Genomic DNA, 21,096 nt, shown 5'->3' with positions numbered 1-21,096 from the left:
GACAGAAAGGACTGAAACGGTACTCGGCGGATAGATTTCTTGATGCATTTGGTTGAAAGATTTCCGTTACGCCCCATCGTTCTGGGTGGCAAGGAATATTTTTTGATGAATCACTGGGAAATAAGAAACTCGTTTGATTGTGTGGAATTGAAATAACGTCAAACAGCGTAATAACGGTCGCCAGTCAGATTTGTTGCCAGCGATGGGTAGTTACACCGACCACTCCCCGGGCTATTTCTAGCCTATATGCTTTTGTTGTGAAAATGTGGAGTGTTTATTTACTATCCCCAAGTTGGCCGGCATCCCTGGATGCCAGGGCGTTTGCTTCATGTGATAAGCTACAGAGTCGCTCATGAAACCGGACTCCGGCGTATACGCCGTTCGAGCAAGCACTGTGTGACAACCTCTGCAAACTGTGCCCTTTCTCTTTCGAGGGCGTCATGGTCTCGGGTGAACCGCAGGAGGGTGTCATTGACAGGCTGTACATAGAAACCCGTGTGGTGGGGAAGTGATAAAATAGAAGTATATCGTCACAATCTCAGTCGGTAGCAGTAACGTGCCATTCGTCATCCATGCCAGTAGACCGCATAGAAGAACAAGGACACAAGGTGCAGTTTATTTGTTTTTTTTTTTCTTGCGTTTTCTATTTGTGAGTTAACTTGTTAATTACGGAATTAATTTAGCGTTATTTTGATCATGAATCGGTTTGAGATCGCTCATTTAAGATCCTCAGCCTCAACGAAAACACATTTGTCTTGGTGGTTAATCACAGCAAAACACCAGTAAAGATTTTCTGACATGCGACCGAGCAAACCGATAAGTAGTATAAGTATTTAAGTAAATTGATGGAAATAAAAAAAACAAGATATTCGCAATTAACACTGTTTGGTTCAGGGCCGCAAGCAAAATGGACAAAATCCGACTTCAACTGAAAGTTAGGAGGACGGAAAAAAATCATTGGCACCGCCCTACCCACTATCGAGGACTTGCACACTGCAAGAACCAAGACGAGAGCACGGAAATTCCTACTGGACCCTACAGATCCTGCCCACCACCTTTTCCAGCTACTGATCCACGCACACCAAATCGAGCAGACATTTAAACAGCTTCTTCCCCCTAGCCATTAACTCTCTAAACAGTAACCAAAATCTAACTGTATAGTGCCTCTTTGCAATTTTGCACATCTCTATGGAACAGCATGCCATTACAATCATTGTAGCTCCAGATCTGTCCTCACTTGAACCACTGTCTGCTTGATACTTTGCACATTGTCTCACAGTTGTTCCTGAGACATGAAGGAATTTGATTAGATTAGTTTAGATTAGCCCTGCGATTTGGCTGGCAACCAATTCAAGGTGCCGGCTGCCTAGTGCTTGAAGACGGCTGAGATAGGCTCCAGCACCCCCCGCGACCCTAACGAGAATAAAACGGTCGGGGAAATGGATGGATGGATAGTTTAGATTAGCCATTATTATTGTCCTGCATACTTATTTGTCATGTCTGTACTAGTGCAGTGTGTTCTACCGCAGACCAATTCCTTGTGTTCTACATACTTGGCCAATAAAAATGATTCTGATTCTAAAATCATATACAGTAAAGTCTCGTTATATCGATATCGGATATATCGATAGTCCCGGTTATATCGATACTATTTCTATGCACGCACGGAGAAAATTACATGCAAAGAGGGTCGGATATATCGATAGTCCCGGTTATATCGATATTTTTTCAGACTCCCTTGAATATCGATATAACGAGACTTTACTGTATAACAATTAATTTAAGATTTTAAGTCTTTAGATGCAACACGAGAAAACCTAGCGTTTAAAAAATATAGCATTTTGGACGTTTTTTGATGGGTCTGGAACAAATCAATAGTATTTCCACTCATTTCAATGGGGAAAGGGAATTTGCAATCTGAATGTTTTGAGATTACACATGCTCCTAACACTAAAATAAAAAGTAAAAGCATTTGAATACTTGTACCACTTGGGTACGTGGCCGACATTCACTGTGCTCCAATCACCATGAAAACTTGTGGATGCAAGGGCTGATAAATGGCAGAGAGAACAGTGCGTCGGGTTTCGTCAGTGATACCGGTCGACCGCAGAGGCCAACTGTTGTCGCCAAGTTATCCGACCGCCTCCCCTTCTGCCACGTGCTCCCCTTTCCCCTAACCGCCGCCACCACATAAAAAAACTTAACAGGCATACACCTAAGAAGCATTCGACGAGGGCCACTGTGCAGCCAGTAATGACATCTCACGCTGACCTTTGTTTCTTTGTTGGGGGGGATCAAGTGGCCCAAACGGCGCCCTGGGACAGCTGCTCGGATCTTTCATAGAAGTCAACAAGTGGTGATAGTGAGGTAGCGTTCACGCTTGTGAGTTACTGCGTCGGCAATATGCTCGACAATTCCAAACCAATCTTCTTTGGCGGGGTAAAATATTGGGGGGGGCCTTCCAGCTCGAAAAATCTTCCAAGAATGGGAGTACGTTCCAAGCCAAACAGCAAATGTAAATGCTCATTGGTAGACGACAGGTGTTAATGTCATGGCGATGAGCCCGAATACTGTTTTACTCAAGGAAGACGATCCATCAATATCCGAATCTCATGACACAGATGTTTATCATCAAGCAGTCTTTAGTGAGTCATCAGTTTTCACGATTGTTGAAACATTTTCGTTGAATTTCAGAAGAGCGGCGCTGCTCCCGTAGCTTCGTCTTTAACTCATTCGCTGCCATTTCTGAATTTATTCGGGAATCAAAAAGAGTGACGTGGAGCGTCATTCCCGAATTTGTTCTGGTTTATCTTGCGGGGGCTGCCGATAAAGCGCCGGTCAGACCTCTGGGAATGTTTTTTTCCCCTTCCACAAGGGGGCAGAATTTGCCTTTCGTTCATGTTAGCACTTTGTAAAGGCACTATATAAATCTCTGTACATATGTATGGTATTATATTTTGTACAGCCCCCCCGATTTCAAGCTTAGCTAACGCCAGATCCATATAATTTAGCAATTAGCTCTTATTTTCTGATGAAATAAGAGAGTCTAAGATTTCTAATGCTGTATTGAGTGTTTATGTAGTCCTAAAACTCAATATTCTGTGACTCCTGCAATTTGAGAGAAAATGACATGACAAAAACCCTGGCACTGAAGTGGACACATTTTAGCACATTGACTGGCAGTGAATGATATAAGAACTCCCAGTGTGGAGCTTTGTCTTCTTTCTAGCCAATGGCCAACTGAAAGGAGACGTGTCCAATGAGATGTCTTCTCAAAAAAATACAATGACAAAAATTGCACGTTATTTGCCTGGCCGAGCATTCTTAAATCGATAAGTCATCATTTCATAATGTAGTATAGCTAACTATCCAGACTAAAAAAAAACAAATACACAGGCAAAAATGTCAATATCCCTGTATTACAAGACAATCGCGTTTACTTCTAATGACCTCATAACATTCCAATGATCTCTGGGTTAATGTTTTGGAACTGAGGCCTGCACAGTCCATACGTCATGTATGAAGAGGCCGACCCAATTCGGGGGAACCCGATTGAAGGCGGGCAATTACTTGCTGTATTAGTTCACCGGGAGGATCAACTTTGACTAGTCATTTTAGGATTAATCAAGCCCACGTCACCCCCAATAGCGCAGCTTCAGATCAAGATATTGCAGATGATTGAAGGTGATTGGTCTACTCCGCATAGTCTGACCATGAGTAATACAGAAGAGAGACAGACAAGATGGGAAGGAGAGGATAAAAGAACAAGGTCAACTCCTTTTTTAGGCTTGTGGCTGAATTCAAGTCAGGTTCCTGATTAGGGCAGAGGGCACGGGTGAAAATTCTTGAGCCATTCAGACAGGCGCAGGCTCCAGTGGTCAGAGAACAGACATGACTATTGTGAGCTGCTATGGGACGCGCGGTAAATATTTAGCTTGGACAAGCAGCGGTCGTAAATTTCCAGAGCTTTAATCCAGTCTCGCAGTGTGTTGTTACGAGAGGCCCGAGAGAAAATTGTCACGGTTGTGACTGGTGAAAGCGCGGTCGGTCACTCAGGACGAAAACAACAACGCATTGTTGCCGTTGTTATCTGATGACAAAGTTGACTGTTCATTGAATGAGTCATTATGGTATAGCCGACTTTACATTTGACTAATCTGTCCGGCAAATGCGCTCACAACCATTTGGGGAAACACATGCAGGTCATAACGCTACATTGTATGTTTTGAATTTACAGCATGCAATCCTCATGACATCACCACTATTAACTCATTCACTGACATTCACAATTTTATTTGGGAATTGAAAATATGACGTGGAGCGCCTGTCCTGAATTTCTTTGAGTTTTATTATTTCCATGATTGGGTGTCGATAAAGCGCTGGCCATGGCCTCTGGCAATGTTTTTTTTCCACAAGGGGGTAGCATTTCCCTTTTTTCCACGTTAGCGCTTTGGTCCAGCTAATATAGCTCAATAGATAGATAGAAATGTAGCTAATAAATAGCTTGTAGCTAGCCAGCTAGATAACTAGCCAGATCGATAGCTAATAGCTAGCTAGACAGCTAATATATATCCAGGTAGACATATTTTCTAGCTCTTGTTTCTATTTATAATTGTATTTTATTTGTATGTATTGCATTGTATTTTGGACAGCCACCCTCATTTCAAGCTCATATAACTCAATACTTTAATTTAGGAATTACCTCTTTTTTCTAATCAAAGATAAGTCTAAGGTTTCTAACTCTATTGAAAGTTTATGTAGTCCTTAAACTCAATATTCAGTGGATCCTGGAATTCAAGTGACAATGACAAAACCCTGGCACTGAAGTGGACATATGTTTGTACATGTCTGGCAGTGAAGGAGTTAAGTAGTGAAAAATACATAAAAATACAAGATTAGTCCCCCCAAAAAATGTAAAAAAAAGGGGGTGGGGGTTAGATTGGAGGTGATTCATGCCCGTAGGAGAACGATGCCAAAATCAACGAGTGACCTCAGCATTCTTAAGTAATGGAATGCGATCGCTAATTGTGCACTAATAGCGGAAAATGTACAGACGATAATGTTGATTGAGCCTCTCCTCGAGTCCCATGCATCTCAACTGAAAAAGCATGTCAGATCCACTTACGTAACTTCTTTCGATTGACTTTCTTCCGTACTTTTACAGCAGAATCTGCAAAAAGTCAGTCAGCTGGGCCCCGGGCGATTCGCTGTCCAGCCCAGAAATATCCAAACTAAACTATAGGAGTGAGCGTCATGAAATTTGGTAGAGACACGCCACGGTGCCCCAATGATTAATCCTAATGACTCCATGTTTGACCTCTGACTTTGCTTCTCCTTGTGCCAGCAAGTGACATAACCCAACAAACAGTGAACATCTGCTTAGATGGACTGGCCCACATCTATTTGGTTTTGTATTTATGCCTTCTGAGTGTCTAATCCCCAACAACGTAATGAATATATACAAGGACTTACACTGAGGTTTCTGTCCCAGATCTGGATGGTTCCATCCTGGCAGCCGGCCGCTATGAGCTTTCCGTCACGGCTGTAGGTGCAGCACGTTGGAGTGACCTTCTTCCCTTGGACTGACCGAGGCTTGAACACGGCCTTGTGCTTCTTTTCCGATGTTACGTCCCAGGTTCGCACGGTGCTGCGGAAAAGAAACGGAAATGGGAACGTCATTGATCTTCAAACTGAGCGCCGTGAATCAAAGCCTAAAAGAAGATTGCTGTCCAAAGAGATTTTGGGTCATTGGAGATATCCGTGCGGTAATAAATCAGAATTCTAAAGAGATATTGAGCGAGAAGATGTGGTTCAGGCGGCTCGATCTCAGGTTGGAATGGAGTAAATGGTAGTTCAGGCTGATGGGCCTGAAGCTGCTATGAAACCAGTCTCTCTTACTTCCGCTGAGTACACCACTCAAGACGCATTGGATTCAGTTGTGTGAGTGTGTTGGTCTGGTTGGGTGGAAGGATTTCGGGGTTTAAGACGTGGGTTTGGTTTGATGGTTGGATTCTTGTTCAGTGTTCGAGTAAGTTAGGGTTGTTGAATGTCATACTAAGTCTCGTTGGGGTTCTTAAGGTTCAAACAGTCCCCCTCACAGACCCCCAAAAAAACAAAGAGTATTGAATATTTTTAGTGGACGGCTAACTACGATGATGTTCTCAGGGACGGAACATTGTGATGTCTGTAAAGTGACCTTGAGAGTTTTGAAAGGTGTTTATAAATAAAATGTATTATTATCATCAAATAGTTTACAAGTCTACATTTGGATTATTGGAAGACTGAGCAGGGAACAAGACTCCAAATGTGTGTGCAACCCGCTATGTGTTATAGCGAACGTCGAGACCTTTTAGGTCATGAGGTCAGGCCGAGGTGCGTAAACACACAGTCGGTGCTGCTACCACTAACAGAATTCCTCCTCCGCTGCTGTGAAGAACATCGCAGACGAGCACTCTCGAGTCCGTGTTTGGACAAAGTCTAACAATGTGACACAAATGCCAACTCAAGACTTACGGCTTGAGTGAGAGCTGGCAAGGGTCAAAGAAAACTGTGTTTGATCCGCCGTCGTGGTTGAATCAACACAAAGCAAACGGAGTTAACGAGGCAAACGAGAAAAGCACTCAAGGCCCTGAGGTGGAATAATCCTAAAAATGTCCGTCTGATGCATTGACCAAAAAAATCTGTGAGACAGTGAGTTTCACTCCAGTCCTGTAGGTGGCAGTAAGTAACATTACAAAGTAGGCACCGATTGCAAATTGGGACTTTTCCTGGGTTAGAAACAACACCACTGCAAACATGCTTTTCCCAGACAAAATGTTGTCTATAACGGGTATCGAGGAAAAGGTTTCTTCAGCCATCATCTGTACTTCTTTGAAGGTGTCGGATGTCAGCGAACTAAAGTTTTGCTGGTAACCCTGGTGTTCCTAATGGACAGAGGTGGCCGTGCCAGACCTCTGCTTTGATAGGTCCCTGTTCCCATTGCCTGCTCTGACAGGTCCTTGTGACGGACCTTGCTCTGATAGGTCCCTGCTCTAAGGTTGGGGGAGCAGTGGGCCGCTCCCTGAGGCCAATCTGATGCCCCTATTGCTCTATCCCTGGCTCTGGTTTCATCTACTCATTGATTAGCCAATCAGATTGGCCAATAAATTGGCTAATGAGGTGTTCAAAGGAAAAATTCAAAGATATTTGACGTGTATGCCTTCCTGCAACTCTTCTGGTCTTACTGTAACATTATGGCAATGCGTTCATGACACTCGAAACACAACAGCCCCTTCCCTCGAGACTGTGTCAAACAAAGCGAGGCATCTTTTTGAGTCACTCTGAAGAATGTAGTTGTTTTGAAAAAAGTAACACCAAGTCATAAGTCGTCTAAAGAAGCCAGCAAAAATATTTTGGTCCCCGTTCCTTACCCCTGCACCCTTATTTTTCCATTCAGTCAGCAGTGCCCCCTTTTTCTCCCCCTACCCATTGCCGAAATACAAAGGCTTCAGTGAAGGAAATAAAATGAGGACCATACATTTCCAGTCATGCGTGGGCACTTTATGAGGTAGACCAGCAGTTCACACATCTGAGAAGAGACTATTTCCCCCTTACTGGTCTCCCAGGTTTTATCTGTCCATCGGGTTACAGGCCTAGCGGCGGTGATGGTGATCCATTTCCCCGATGTAGAGATAAAGAACAGAGAGATTCACACGGCTTGTGCTCGTTTACATTTTAGTCAGGTTCTGTTGACCGGGTTGTGCTATGTAACAAATGAAATGGCAGGCTGACTGATTGACCCCCGTTGTGTTTTGGAAAAGGGGGATTATGGCGGGATATTTGAGGATGCCCGGTCTTCCATCACAGCTGAGCAGACTAAAGTGAAGGGGGATTTAGGAGGCATCATGGCTTTCACGCAGGAAAGCTGGAGAGAAGGCACTGCGGTCTGAGCAAAGTCAGCGATCCCGTAAACGGAACGTGGTGAAAACAGAGTTGGGGTCTGAGAAGGTCAGTTAGAGGTTAAGGGTGGTGAGGGTCGATTGGTGTTTGGCTAAAGGCTTTAAGGGTCTGGGTAAGGGGAAGGTTATTGTTCGCGTAAGGGTTTAGGGGCAAAATGGAAGCAATGTAAGTAAAACTGAAGTAAAACGAAAAAAATGTACTGTGTTCCGAGCACCGTGATATGAATTCCAGAAGATTCCTCCTACCCACTGGCTAGCATTAGCCAATCAAACTGAAACAAATAGTCAAAATTTCAGCCATGACTTTGGCTGAACAGGGACAAATTGCCACCTTAACGGTTCTGGCATGTGCGTTTTGTCAGGATGGACATGGATGATTCACAATGTAAGGCAGGCCCTTATTAGATTGGAGATGAACCCTACCCTAACTCACACTAAATTGTCTCAACATATTGTCAATGATTTCTTTGATGTTGAGTCTCCATTTTTCAAACTTAGATTACAATGAAGAAATTGGGGGACATTTTTGGGGAAATTGGCCTCATTGACAGAATGCGTTAAAAATGATTAGTTCGGATTAAGAATGTCCGTAAACAGTGGTTGAGGGCCATTTCTGGACTACAGTTGATGTCAAGTGCTGCTTGACAACTGCAACTGCTTCAAGCAAAGAATATACAATATAATCTTGGACAGAAGAAAAAAAATGTCTATATGTATAAAAAAAAAGGAAGGCCACTATCTGAAGATCTATATTATTTTCACATTGGCAGGAAATTTACAATTGTTTACAAACTATTTCGTAAGAAGCCAGAATGGCCGGCGTGTTCAAATCCAGCTGCGACCTTGTAAGCAGACCAGGTTGACGTGAATCCTTGGAAACATTCCTCAAATTGTGTGTTTGTGGGTGTGAAGTGTGTGCGAGTGTGACATGTGGGTTCCATTAGCCGGTGGCCATTCATCCTCTCTTCACTTGACTCCCTTCGGGCTGCGTGTATATGTTCACCTGGGGCACTAGGAAATAACATACAAGGGATACAGGGCTATCTTGTTACCCCATGATACTATAAATACATGAAGTTTGTTAGCATTCAAAGACATAACAACCCTGATTCAAGGTTTGTTCAAGCACCTGACAAGATCCAGAAATGGCTTCGGAAGCAGGCATAGGTTTGTTTTCGTGCAGCGATTTTCACCCCCTACTTCCCCCGCACCACTTTTACATGTTATTTCTATATTTAAACAAGAATTGGAAGACAATCACCACCACCTGCTGGCAAGACTTCCCTTTCGAGAAGAAAATGTTCTGCGCGAGTGAATAATACAGAGTCGCAGTTCCCGTGAACGGGAGTTGGAGCGATTGGAGCTTTAATTAAAAAAGGTTTGGGTGGTTCAGCGATCATGCTTAATACGCTTTTCACATAAACAACAAAAGAGGCTCGGGTATGGGCCTCAAGACAAAATGGTGTCAGAATGAAGGTTTGAAGCGTATAGAATGTTGATGTTAACACCCGCTGATATAGTTGGAGAAGCGGGGTTCATCGGGGAAAAAAAAGCTATGGGTGATGACCATTGACAATTTTATCGTGCATTGAATTGAATTATGGTTCTTTGTCATAAAAGGATTTCACAATAAAAGACATTCTTTCCCATTTTCCTTCAACTAAATGTATAGAGGTGATGAATGATTCCAAAAGAGCATAAACAGTCTCAACACAGCATGTACACAAAGACATTTTGAGTGAACAAATGCGTCACCCGCTCATTAACTAGCAATTGAAGACGCTGACACTCTTTCCGTCACCGAACGAGTCTCGAATGGCCGTGCCGACCCAGGCTGCACCTGCAGCTACTCCCCCGCATCGCATGAACTTTTTTTTTTTTACGCACACCCTGGTGCTAACGTGCCAGGGGAGGATTTTCAACGAGAGCTAAATAAACACAGCCACATCTGGGAGGGTTGTCCTGCCTATAAACAGCGGGCAGAGGTCTTTCCTGTTTCTAATTAATTACCACCGCGGCGGGTTTCTACACCACATGCTTGTCACATTCAATCAGACTCGACTCGCATTTTTGAAGGGGACATATTACACAAGACATATTCTTTCTTTTTTTTTTTTTTTAACTCAAGAAACGCTGCATGTTTACAGTCTGCCATCTGTTACATTGCATGGAAATATTTGGAAATCCATCCTCAGTGAACAGTATAGCTTAAGATTTTGAAGTTTCAAGCCATTTAGTGGCACCTTGGTGTCATGCAGTGAAATCTACAAATTACTCACACCACAAGTGAAAATGTTTTTGAATAACGGGCTCGACATTTGAACAGAATTTCACAGAACAGACATATTTGGAATGGGGTTTATTTTCAGTCAATCCCATGAGACAAGGCCACAGAAATCGTGCTTATTTTAGCATGATACGTGGGTTGTAGAAAGTGTGCTATAGTTCTTGATTCTTGCCATGTTTTTAATGACAATGTGCCAGTATATTAACTCATTCATTGCTAGAAATGTGCAAAAATGTGTCCACTCCAGTGCCAGGGTTTTTGTCATTGTTACTTGAATTCCAGGACCCATAAAATATGGAGTTTTAGGACTACATAAAGATTCAATACGGTGTTAGAAACCTTACTACAGTAAAGTCTCGTTATATCGATATTCAAGGGAGTCCGAAAAAATATCGATATACCCGGGACTAGCGATATATCCGACCCTGTTTGCATGTAATTTTCTCTGTGCGTGCATAGAAATAGTATCGATATAACCGGGACTATCGATATATCCGATATCGATATAACGAGACTTTACTGTATCTTGTTTCATCAGCAAGAAATAGTTAATTCCTAAGTTATGATGGTTTGGAGTTATATGAGCTTGAAAAGAAGATGGCTGTCCAAAATACCATTTAATAGGTACATATTGGTTTATATAGAGCTTTAACAACAACTAAATCTGGAAAAAAAGCGAAAACATGGAAAAAGGGGGAATGTTGCCCCCTTGTGGAAGAGAAAAAAAACATTGCCAGAGGCCATGGCCAGCACTTTATCGGTACCCGAGCATAAAAAAAATTAAACGCAAACAAATTCGGGAATGGCGCTCTGTCATATTTTCAATTCCAGAAAAAATTCTTGAATGGCAGTGAATGAGTTAAAACAATAAAACTAGTTTTTTTTTTTTACAAGGGTGTATTCACTTTCTATAACCAATGCGTGTTTAATGGGACATTTGTAAATCCTTCCTGACAAGAAGCATATTCTGGATTAGAGGACTCCCTGCTGGTGGCAAAGGAAAGCATTTCCCCTAGTATGTACTATGTAGCTGCCAGGTAAATAGGATTTGGGATAAAAAAAAAAAATCAGTAGAATAAAAAGGACTTACCCATCATTGGAGCACGTCATGAACTCTTCTTTTATTTTTGGATGCCAGCTGCCATCATTGAGCATCGCCGTGTGACCCTAGGAAAGAAATGACAAATCATCCGAAGTCTCGAATCAAGTCAAATTAATTTCTTATGCCTGTGAAACAAAGATAGATGGATGCCTCTCTGTATTTATTTACCAGGTAACAAATATATGACAACTAGCTGAGCTACAATCTGTGATGTGTATGCGCAGAATAAATTGGTCGCGTGTAGTTTCGCGTTGTTTATCCCGAGTTTAATGTACCTATTTTAAAACACACGTCCGGTAGGAATTCTGCAAGATTAACGACCAAATTGGCCGTAAAAAAAAAAGGAAAAACTAAAGTGTAAGAAGAGTGTGGCGTGACCCTTTTTTTCCCCTGTGGGAATTCCTCATAACAAGTGAATCAAAGCGGAGTAACAGAAGGGTAGCCCCCTTTTTTATCCCCAAACCACCCACCGACAACGAGAAGTATTTTGTGTGCGAGGAAGAGTCATGTTTGAACCATTGAACCAAAATGGCTTCCTAACAAAACAATGAATTTTGACTCAGCTCATACTAACTGAAAAATTAGCACAAATCTATTTTTTTAGGACGAATTGGAAACACGCTGCAACATAACATTACAGCGACTTAAAATGAGGCTAAAAACACCATACACATGGTAATCAATGTCAATAAATACAGATTAAATATTATATTTTCTATCATGAAAATATCATGTTTGCAAATGTATTTTAAGAAAACAAAACAGAAATATTTTACAATCAACCAAACATTTAATAATCTGTCTAGTTTGAAAAGTACAATGAATTGTAAGACATTGTTAGTAACTTTAAAGGACAACTGATGCATCCGGACAAGTTGTGTCCATAATTTGGAAAATCACTTCCAATGACTTTTACTGAGCGTATTTTACAAAGATTCCACAACATATAGCTATATTTTACGTTTTAAGACTCGCGCCGAATATTCAGGAAGTCTTGTTTTCAAATTGATGACGATGCCTGACGTGACGTCACGTCACGTCTGGACCGCCCCTGAACGAGAAAGCAACACACAATGCATTTTGGGTACTTTGTTTGGTCTGAAAACATCGTGTTGATGGCGAAATTAGAAGGAAAAAACAAATATAATGCAATAGTGAATCGTTGTGTATTGCACCAAGACTACTATTTGATACTAGTTGACACAAATTCCAAGCAGACAAATCAGCCCATTTCCAACGGAGCTTGGACGCCATCTTGTGCATTTTCTGGGATGCTACATTGGAGTCCAGACGCCTCAAAATGAGACGGAAGGACTTCTTTAATCGATTGCAAACATTTATGCTTTCCTCTTCAGAACTATTTGAATCATATTCATAACTGCATGAGTAACAAGAAAGCATCTTCTCCGAATCTGAAGCCATTGTTTTGATTCTCGAGCAAGGCAAGACGTCCTGGCTTGACGTCACGAACAAGGGGGCGGGACCTTCTGAAACTCGTCATTTTGAAGTAGTTTTGAGACACCAAGTCATTTTTATTGGTGTTTTGCATTTGACTAAAATATCAGCCTGGGTATTTTAGATGCTATAAAACGTTTTTCTGATGTCAGTTAGGAAACAAAAAAATTGTGTCGGTTGTCCTTTAAATATGCACATCTAACCTACATTCCTATGGGTTGACAAAAAATAGCTAGCAACAAACTCAAATTACAAACTCGCGTCATTTTCACCTTTTCTTAACCAAAGTATAACCCCTGAAAACGCTTGGGAGTATTCCTTGCGAAACGACTGTAGTTTTCTTTTAGATTCCACACTTTGTGTCGCTTTTTCTCGGGCAGATGCCAAGATAATTACAAGACTAGCGATCTTGTGTTTTGAATGAACGTTGAGAATTTACCCTTTTCTACCTATTGTTTTTATTGAAAACCATAATTTTCATGAATAAATAAATCCCGGAATGGGATAATGAAAACGGTACTTACTCATCACGGCAAAAGCGGAGTAGTTGGCAGGTATATTTCATCATTAAACCAAAGCGGCTTCAGAACAAAATAATGGAACTTCACTCGACTCATATTAGATCACTTTCAGGTCCATTATACAAGACCTTCTACACGGGAGGTATCAACTGAGCGTGTAAAAAAATAAACATTTGCCTGGGTAACCAGGAATCCGCACATTTAAACATAGTGAAACCCAAACATGACCGAGCCATTAGCATTGCTCTTTGTAGACGCAGGTGCAACTGATCCTCCTTGTGCCAAGGGGGAAAAAAAGCATTATGTTTTGGACACAAGTCCTCCTGGGTCCATGTTGTTACAATTCGCATTGGCAGGGTTGCCCCGCCGTCTCCCTTCCCACCAAAACAACACAGAAAAAAAACAAATAATAAAAAATTGGTTTCAGCACCAGCGTACCTTAGTGTTGACCATATCGACGATGTACTGGTCTCCCTTGATGCACTCCATCACGTTAAAGCCGTCGCGGTTCAATACTTTAGCCTGTGCGTTTCCAGACACTACTAGGATGCGATCGCCGGTGATACTGTACTGCAGCGATCGGATCTGATGACTGTAAGGGACGAAAAAAATATATATTTTAGTCAGTTGAACCACTTGTGATATGCGAAAAAAAAAAAACACAAGTAGAATTCACACCGCGAGAGTGGCTGTCTTTACAGCAGTTCCCATAGTTTTTATTTTTCGACTTTCTTCCTTTTATAACATTGCTGCTTTAAATCGAAAATACAGTAAAGTCTCGTTATATCGATATTCAAGGGAGTCCGAAAAAACTATCGATATAACCGGGACTATCGATATATCCGACCCTGTTTGCATGTAATTTTCTCCGTGCGTGCATAGAAATAGTATCGATATAACCGGGACTATCGATATATCCGATATCGATATAACGAGACTTTACTGTATCTCCATTGTGAGACAAATGAAGGTTTTCGTATTCTTATTATTGTTTGAGATTCAATTCATTTGAATATGATGTCATAACAGAAAGAGAGGAGATATCACTTCACTCATTCACTGCCATTCCCAAATTTATTCGGGTATTGAAAATCATGACGTGGACCGCGATTACCGAATTTTTTTTCAGGTTTTGGTTTTTCTTGTAGGGGTGCGGATCAAGCTCCGGTCAGAACTCTGTTTTTTCCTCTTACGATGGGGCAGCATTTGCCTTTTGTACAGTTGCCCCCATTTCAAGCCATCTAACTCCAGAGCCATATAACTTAGGAATTAACAGTTTTTTTCTGATGAAAGAAGAGAGTCGATGTTTTTTTAACGGCATTGAATGTTTATGTAGTCCTAAAATTTCTATTCCCTCTCGTTCCCTCAAATCATCTTCCTCCCTCCACCGCTGTGTGCTCTCCTGCCCGTCTCAGCACGATGGGGGACAGAGCTTTCAGCTGCTCTGCCCCCAACCTCTGAAAATCACTTCCTCCCAACATTCGTAACATCGATTCTCTTCCCCCCTTCAAATCTCATCTCAAAACCCACCGATTTAAAATAGCATTTTCTGTGTAGCTCTTTCTCTTGTTTCTATTTAAAATGTTATTTTATTTATGGTATTCTATTTTGTGATTGTATTTTATTTATTATGGTACCTATGCTTGTCTGTGACTGTAAAGTGTCCTTGAGAGCTTTGAAAGGCGCTTAAAATAAAATGTATTATTATTATTATTATTATTATTACTATTATTATTATTATTATAATTATTAAAATTCAATATTCTGTGCTTGCTGCAATTTGGGTGAAAAATGACAAAAACCCTGGCACTGGAGTGGACACATTTTTGCACATCATCTGGTAGTGAATGAGTTAAATTGTAGTTTTTTTTTTTGGTTCACAAAAATCCCAAATAATAAAATAATTGGCGATTTCTTCCGTCCAGCCTTAACTCGCGCGCATGAGTGCGGCGGCAGCGCACGCTAGGCAAGTGTGCACCACTTAACCCTGGTGAGATTAGCAATTTAGGTCACTATCAAATAGCATTAACACAGCAGGAGGTAGACGGAGCATCAACATATCCGCTGCGCTGAGTCCAAAAAGTTCAAAGTGAAAATGAAATGTCGGCTCAAAATGTTAAATCTTTGAGTCTGAAACATCTGTGAAGTGGGAAGCTCCCGGAGAGAGAAATCATCAACTTAAATGTTGCGTCCGGATGGGGAGGCCTGTTGCGGCTCTGGAAACAACAAATACCATTTGGACCGTTTTTTTTTTTTTTGCGGCGGTGAATCATGGCCTAAACATCATGCAAACAAACAGCCGCTTCCATCTGCTGGAAGGATAAATAAATGCGTGTGCGTGGTACGGTGTGGATATGGCACGGTATGCACATGTGTCGGGGTTTCTCGGCAGTGGTGGAAAGTAACAGAGGACACAGGTCAAGTTGTACACATGTCAAAAACGGGTACGTTCAGTGTTGCGTTTGGCTTCTCAATTGATAAACTTACGAGCTATCTATTAGCTGTCTGGTTAAGCTAGCTGGCTAGTTTTCTATCTATTTGAGTTACTTCCGGGTTGAGTGAACGCTGGCGCGTGTGGCTGCTACTGCTCACCCATAGAAAAACTTATCCTGCGACTGTAAAGTGACCTTGAGAGTTCTGAAAGGTGCTTAAGAATTAGATTTACAGTAAAGTCTCGTTATATCGATATCGGATATATCGATAGTCCCGGTTATATCGATACTATTTCTATGCACGCACTGAGAAAATTACATGCAAACAGGGTCGGATATATCGATAGTCCCGGTTATATCGATATTTTTTCGGACTCCCTTGAATATCGATATAACAAGACCTTACTGTATATCAAAAAATAAAAATAAACTAAAAAAACCAATTAGTCTTGTTACTTTTTCCCCTGCTAAATGTCACAAAATAAATATCGATATCTGTTTCTCAGTAAAACTCACCAGTCGCATGGCTGGAGTGTTCGAAAGGCCTGCAAAGCTCGGTCCATCCCGGCAAAATCCCAGAAACGCACGTCAAAGTCATAGCCGCCCGTTGCTAGACGGGCGCCCGACGGGTCCAAAGTCATAGCGGACACCTGTGAAAACGGACGCAGGGTCAAACAAAGTTAACAAAAAGAGATTCTGTGGACAGAGGCTGGAAGATAGCTGTGGGTACCGTCTTGGTGCCGTGGAGCAGGGTGATCTCGTGAGTGTCCGGAATCTTCTTGACGGGATTCTGGGGTGGGGAAAATAGGAAAATTGGTAATAGCTAGTTGCTATCTATTAGCTATCTAGCTGGCTATCTATTAGCTTTCTAGGTAGCAAGCTAGCTAGGTAGTTATCGATTAGCTATATATGAACTATTAGCTAGCTAGCGAGCTTTCTATCTATTTGAGTGAACGCTGGCGCATATGGCTGCCACTGCTCACCCACAGAAAAACGTATCCTGTGACTGTAAAGTGACCTTGAGAGTTTTGAAATGCGCTCATAAATGAAATGTATTATTATTATTATTAGTAGTAGTAGTATTAGTAGTGGTAGTAGTAGTGGTGGTGGTGGTGGTACGGTATATTGGTAAATTAGTTTAAGGATTAACATTTTGCTTTATAAATTAATTGTTAAATATGGAGCAATGAAATGGTTAACATTGCCAAGAGGTTCATTTTTTGTTCAGATTAATACATTATATATTCATCTTTGTTCTGTTCATTTATTGACTAATTTATCTTAGATATTTGAAATCAAAGTTACAGTATACCTGTATTATATTTTGTTTGGATTGTTTATTTTATTGTTTTTCTTTAAATAAATAACACGTGCTTCTTTTTTTCAAATATCTTTATCTCTTATATTTCAAAAAATAGTTTTTAAATATTTGGTTATATAATAAATCTACATTCAATTTTTGTTCACCTGCTGTTTTTGTTTAAATGAACTAATAAACTTGATTTTTGGGAACAAGTGTTGACAATTATTTTAACTAGAATTATGTCTTGCTATGTGTTTCAGTCTTGCGAGGTGTGTACCACGCACAACTTGGCAAGGTTGGTGTTTTCTGGTGCTGCTATCTTGTGGCGCCTTAATGCAATAACATGCACTCTGGAAGTACAGTAAAGTCTCATTATATCGATATCGGATATATCGATAGTCCCGGTTATATCGATACTATTTCTATGCACGCACAGAGAAAATTACATGCAAACAGGTTCGGATATATCGATAGTCCCGGTTATATCGATATTTTTTCGGACACCCTTGAATATCGATATAACGAGACTTTACTGTATAATAATCACTTTTTTTGCCCAACTTATTTCACTGTGTGCGTGTCACATACGTCGTCATCATCATCCTCTTCATTTTGCTCGTCGTCATCTTCGTCGTCACTGTCGCTTTGAGCATCACCGCCTTCGTAACCAGGAGGAAGAGGAGGTCCCACTAAATCCTCCTCATCCTCTTCCTTGTTTGCATCTTTTCCAGGCGGTGGAGGGCCAACAGGTTCAGAGTCTGAGCTGCTGCTGTCCGTGTCTTCTTTTCTGTACACAGGAACAGGAACACAAACAGGCTTGAAGACCTACTAGTTGAGTAGTTATTTGAAACCCCAATTTAAAATCGTAACCCTGGTTTGAAATCAGACTTTAAAATCACCAATTAAATTGAGGGAAAGACTACTTGTAATCCATAAACCACATCCTGAAACCATAATTTGAAACCTGAATATGAAATGAAACACTCTCCCGAAGCCCTCAATTAAATATAAAATAGTAAGACAACACAAAAAGGTTACCTGAAGGTAGCTGGTGCCTTCCCTGTGTCTTTCTGTGTGTGGGATGACATTGAGCTTTCCCCTTGCGCCTCAATTTCCTTCTGTCTATCATCTGAAGAAAACAACATTAACAACAACAGTTCGACAATAGCAGGACAAGCGTGTGTGTTTATTAAAATCGGCTACCTAACACTTGGCGACTCCTCTCAATGGCCGTTCGCCTGGTCTGTTCAAAAATGGCATCCAGGTCAAATGTCCGGGCCTTCTTTCCTAGTGGGGCAAGTTTTAAAACGTTCTTATTCAGATGACTTTTAAATACTACAAGTAGTCGAACCAACAATGCCCACACATACCAAAACCAGAGAACCCCATCACAGAAGTGATGTCTCCATCGTGGTTCATCTTGTCTGGAAGTGAAAAATAAGCGGTTTGAGAGAGAAAACGGCGTCCAAGGCAAATCAACAAGGGATAAAATCAAGCAAATGCGACATTTTCTTCGCGTTTACAGCCTTATTTAAAAGACAGGACGAAAAGGTAACTGAGCAATCACTTGTTTGTGGTAGGAAAACAGTGGCTAGGACTACACAACACGAGCTAAAATCAAGTCAAAGCGCAATTTTCTTCGCACTTAAAGCTTTATTGCAAAGACAGGATGAAAATGTTGTCGACGGGGATTTATTTAAACTCACAATTGGAATTCATGTGGAAATAAATGACAAGTAAGTGCTCGTGTGAATACCTTCGCAACTGCTGGAATCCATGTTTGAGATGAAGATTCTTCTTCTACGGAAATATGTCGCTTCCGGTTGTTTGTAAAATGGTGCCACCTAGTGTTTAATAAACGAGGTGAAGGATGCCAAAACAATACCCGGTTATCGTTTCGTGGGGGAAAAAGTAATTTAGCTACACTTCTGCAATATGAAATAAGTATTATCAAGCAAACATATTATTTTTCGATTTTACTGACGCACCATATAATTAATTTACATCAAACGAGTCTGGAAATAACTGCTGCCTAATTCATGTATCATTTTCAGATAGTGATTTGAGCAATAATAGTAAGACATAACTTCTGACAAACATTTGCCATTAATTATACTGATATGAGTACATTAATTACTGGCATTTGTAATCATTCAAAGACGAAGCACAAAGTTCAATGTTTGTTACACTTTTAATGCCAGGATGTTTTGATATTACTTGTCCCAAATAAAGTAACATTTCACTGTGTTCCTAATTACTAAAAGTGCAATGATTTTTAAGACAGTGTGTACAAAAGTGAAAAACTAGAAAAAAAAAGTATCGCAGAAATGTGGCACACGACTACAATTACATTAAATACATACTAGTGCAAGCTGAAAGTATTCGTTGAGCTTCACTTTACATTTTATGTTGCAATCTTACTACAGAATGGATTGACTTCAAATTTTCTCTCTAAATTCAACACGCTAACCAAAAAAAGGAAATAAAAATAAGTGACACAGCTATGACTCGTAACTTATTGAAAAGGCACATACATTCCCTTCAGTGTAAAATTTTGCCTGAGAAACAAACAATCAGCGATGCGCCGTGGACGCTATCCTCTCAATGGCCGCCCAGTCGACATCGCTGAGGTTGCCGCCGCCTTCCGACAGTTTATCGAGCCAGTCCATACCTGGCACACCCGCCCTAGTGCCGCTGTCCTGACTTTTTTCAGATGGTAACAGATTGACACCCTGCTGTGTGACATGCTGGTCAAATGGGGCACTGAGTGGACGCTCCTTTGACAGAGAGGTCCCTGTCATTGAAAGAGAACATGAAATATTTAAAGGACAACCGACACCATTTTTTTGTTTCCTAACTGACATAAGAACAACGTTTCATAGCATCTAAAAATATGATTCAAATAGTTCTGAAGAGGAAAGCATAAATGTTTGGAATCGATTAAAGAAGTCCTCTCGTATCAATTCGAGCCGTCAGGACTCCGATGTAGCGTCGCAGAAAATGCACAAGATGGCGCCCAAGCTCCGTTGGAAATGGGCTGATTTGTCTTCTGGGAATTTGTGTCAACTAGTATCAAATAGTAGTCTTGGTGCAACACACAACGATTCATCATCGCGTTATTTATGTGTTTTCCTTCTAATTTCGCCATCAACACGAAGTTTTCAGACCAAACAAAGTACCCAAAATGCATTGCGTGTCGCTTTCTCGGTCAGGGGCGTTCCAGAAAGTGATTTCAGAATAAGGCGGTCATAACATGAAAAAATGCTTTTGGAAAGACTTTTGAAATGATTGTTGTGCTATAGTTTTATTGTCAGTGTAATGTTAGCAATTGCTACCTGGCCTTTGGTGGAGTTCAGGCCTTTCGCAGTCCTCTGAAGGTCCTTCAGGTGCTTCGGTCGTGCAAGGATGATGCTGGGTGTGCGTTTGACTTGAGGGACATTTCAGATTTTTCTCTTTGCTGTAAAACCCAATGAGAAAATGTGGAGTTAATCAGAGGGACTTGTTTATTATATATGAGACAGACATGAACATTTTACTGCTGAGAAAAAAAAGATAAAAATAACAACAACAACAAAAACATGGCACCTGTGATTGGCAGTTGTGGCTAGAGAGGAGGAGGATCTTATCGCCGAAGCATCAGTGACTGAACTACTTGGGCCAGGCAAGGAGCTGGTGTGAAGTTGATCGGCCAGCAATTTGGCATCGTGAAGCCTCTGGTTGAAATGTCTCAAAACCAAAGACCTGCCACACCAAAAAAATGAGAATCATGTTTATAAACTCTTACATGTTAAATTTCAGAAATCAGAAGATTTTCGTACTTGTGACTATGTGATAAAATAATGTGAGCTTTACAAAAGTGTAGATTAGAAGTAAATAAAACAAAAATGGCTCCACAAACAACCTGCACAAGCCATCTGTACACTTGACGCAAAAAGCTATCAACCCAGCTAAACAGAACACAATTGATGAGGAACTAGATAAAATTATCGCAGTGAAATCACCTACAAGGGATCATTCCTCAAGATGGTGAAAGAAGAAGGTGACGTTTCTCATCAAGTG

General features: G+C 41.0%; 2 protein-coding genes across 4 annotated transcripts in view; both read right to left on the bottom strand.

Annotated features, from left to right (window-relative positions):
* The window catches only part of wdr70 (WD repeat domain 70), a 33,299-nt gene extending 14,422 nt beyond the window's left edge, over positions 1-18,877 (bottom strand). For all 3 annotated transcript variants that reach the window (XR_016118320.1, XM_089020923.1, XM_089020922.1), the window contains exons 1-10: positions 18,794-18,877; positions 18,408-18,461; positions 18,241-18,324; positions 18,076-18,166; positions 17,626-17,824; positions 16,465-16,524; positions 16,251-16,384; positions 13,741-13,894; positions 11,315-11,391; positions 5,473-5,647 (exon numbers count right to left, since the gene is read on the bottom strand). Coding sequence is in view for 2 of the 3 variants with exons in the window: in XM_089020923.1 (XP_088877049.1) it covers positions 5,473-5,647; positions 11,315-11,391; positions 13,741-13,894; positions 16,251-16,384; positions 16,465-16,524; positions 17,626-17,824; positions 18,076-18,166; positions 18,241-18,324; positions 18,408-18,461; positions 18,794-18,815 (1,050 nt within the window). In the remaining variant the exon portion in view is untranslated. The remainder of the gene's footprint in view (positions 1-5,472; positions 5,648-11,314; positions 11,392-13,740; positions 13,895-16,250; positions 16,385-16,464; positions 16,525-17,625; positions 17,825-18,075; positions 18,167-18,240; positions 18,325-18,407; positions 18,462-18,793) is intronic.
* Positions 18,878-19,221: 344 nt separating this feature from the next.
* cplane1 (ciliogenesis and planar polarity effector 1) overlaps positions 19,222-21,096 on the bottom strand; it is a 36,678-nt gene continuing 34,803 nt past the window's right edge. Inside the window, exons 46-48 of the mRNA XM_089020275.1 lie at positions 20,623-20,778; positions 20,373-20,494; positions 19,222-19,831 (exon numbers count right to left, since the gene is read on the bottom strand). Coding sequence (XP_088876401.1) covers positions 19,611-19,831; positions 20,373-20,494; positions 20,623-20,778 — 499 coding nt within the window. The 3' untranslated portion in view covers positions 19,222-19,610. The remainder of the gene's footprint in view (positions 19,832-20,372; positions 20,495-20,622; positions 20,779-21,096) is intronic.

The sequence above is a fragment of the Hippocampus bargibanti genome, linkage group LG18 (genome assembly GCF_051943395.1).
Source record: "Hippocampus bargibanti isolate YZ-2025 linkage group LG18, ASM5194339v1, whole genome shotgun sequence".
Taxonomy (NCBI): Eukaryota; Metazoa; Chordata; class Actinopteri; order Syngnathiformes; family Syngnathidae; genus Hippocampus; species Hippocampus bargibanti.
The sequence above is the reverse complement of the archived record's forward strand: the minus strand, read 5'-3'. Positions and strand labels throughout refer to the sequence as shown.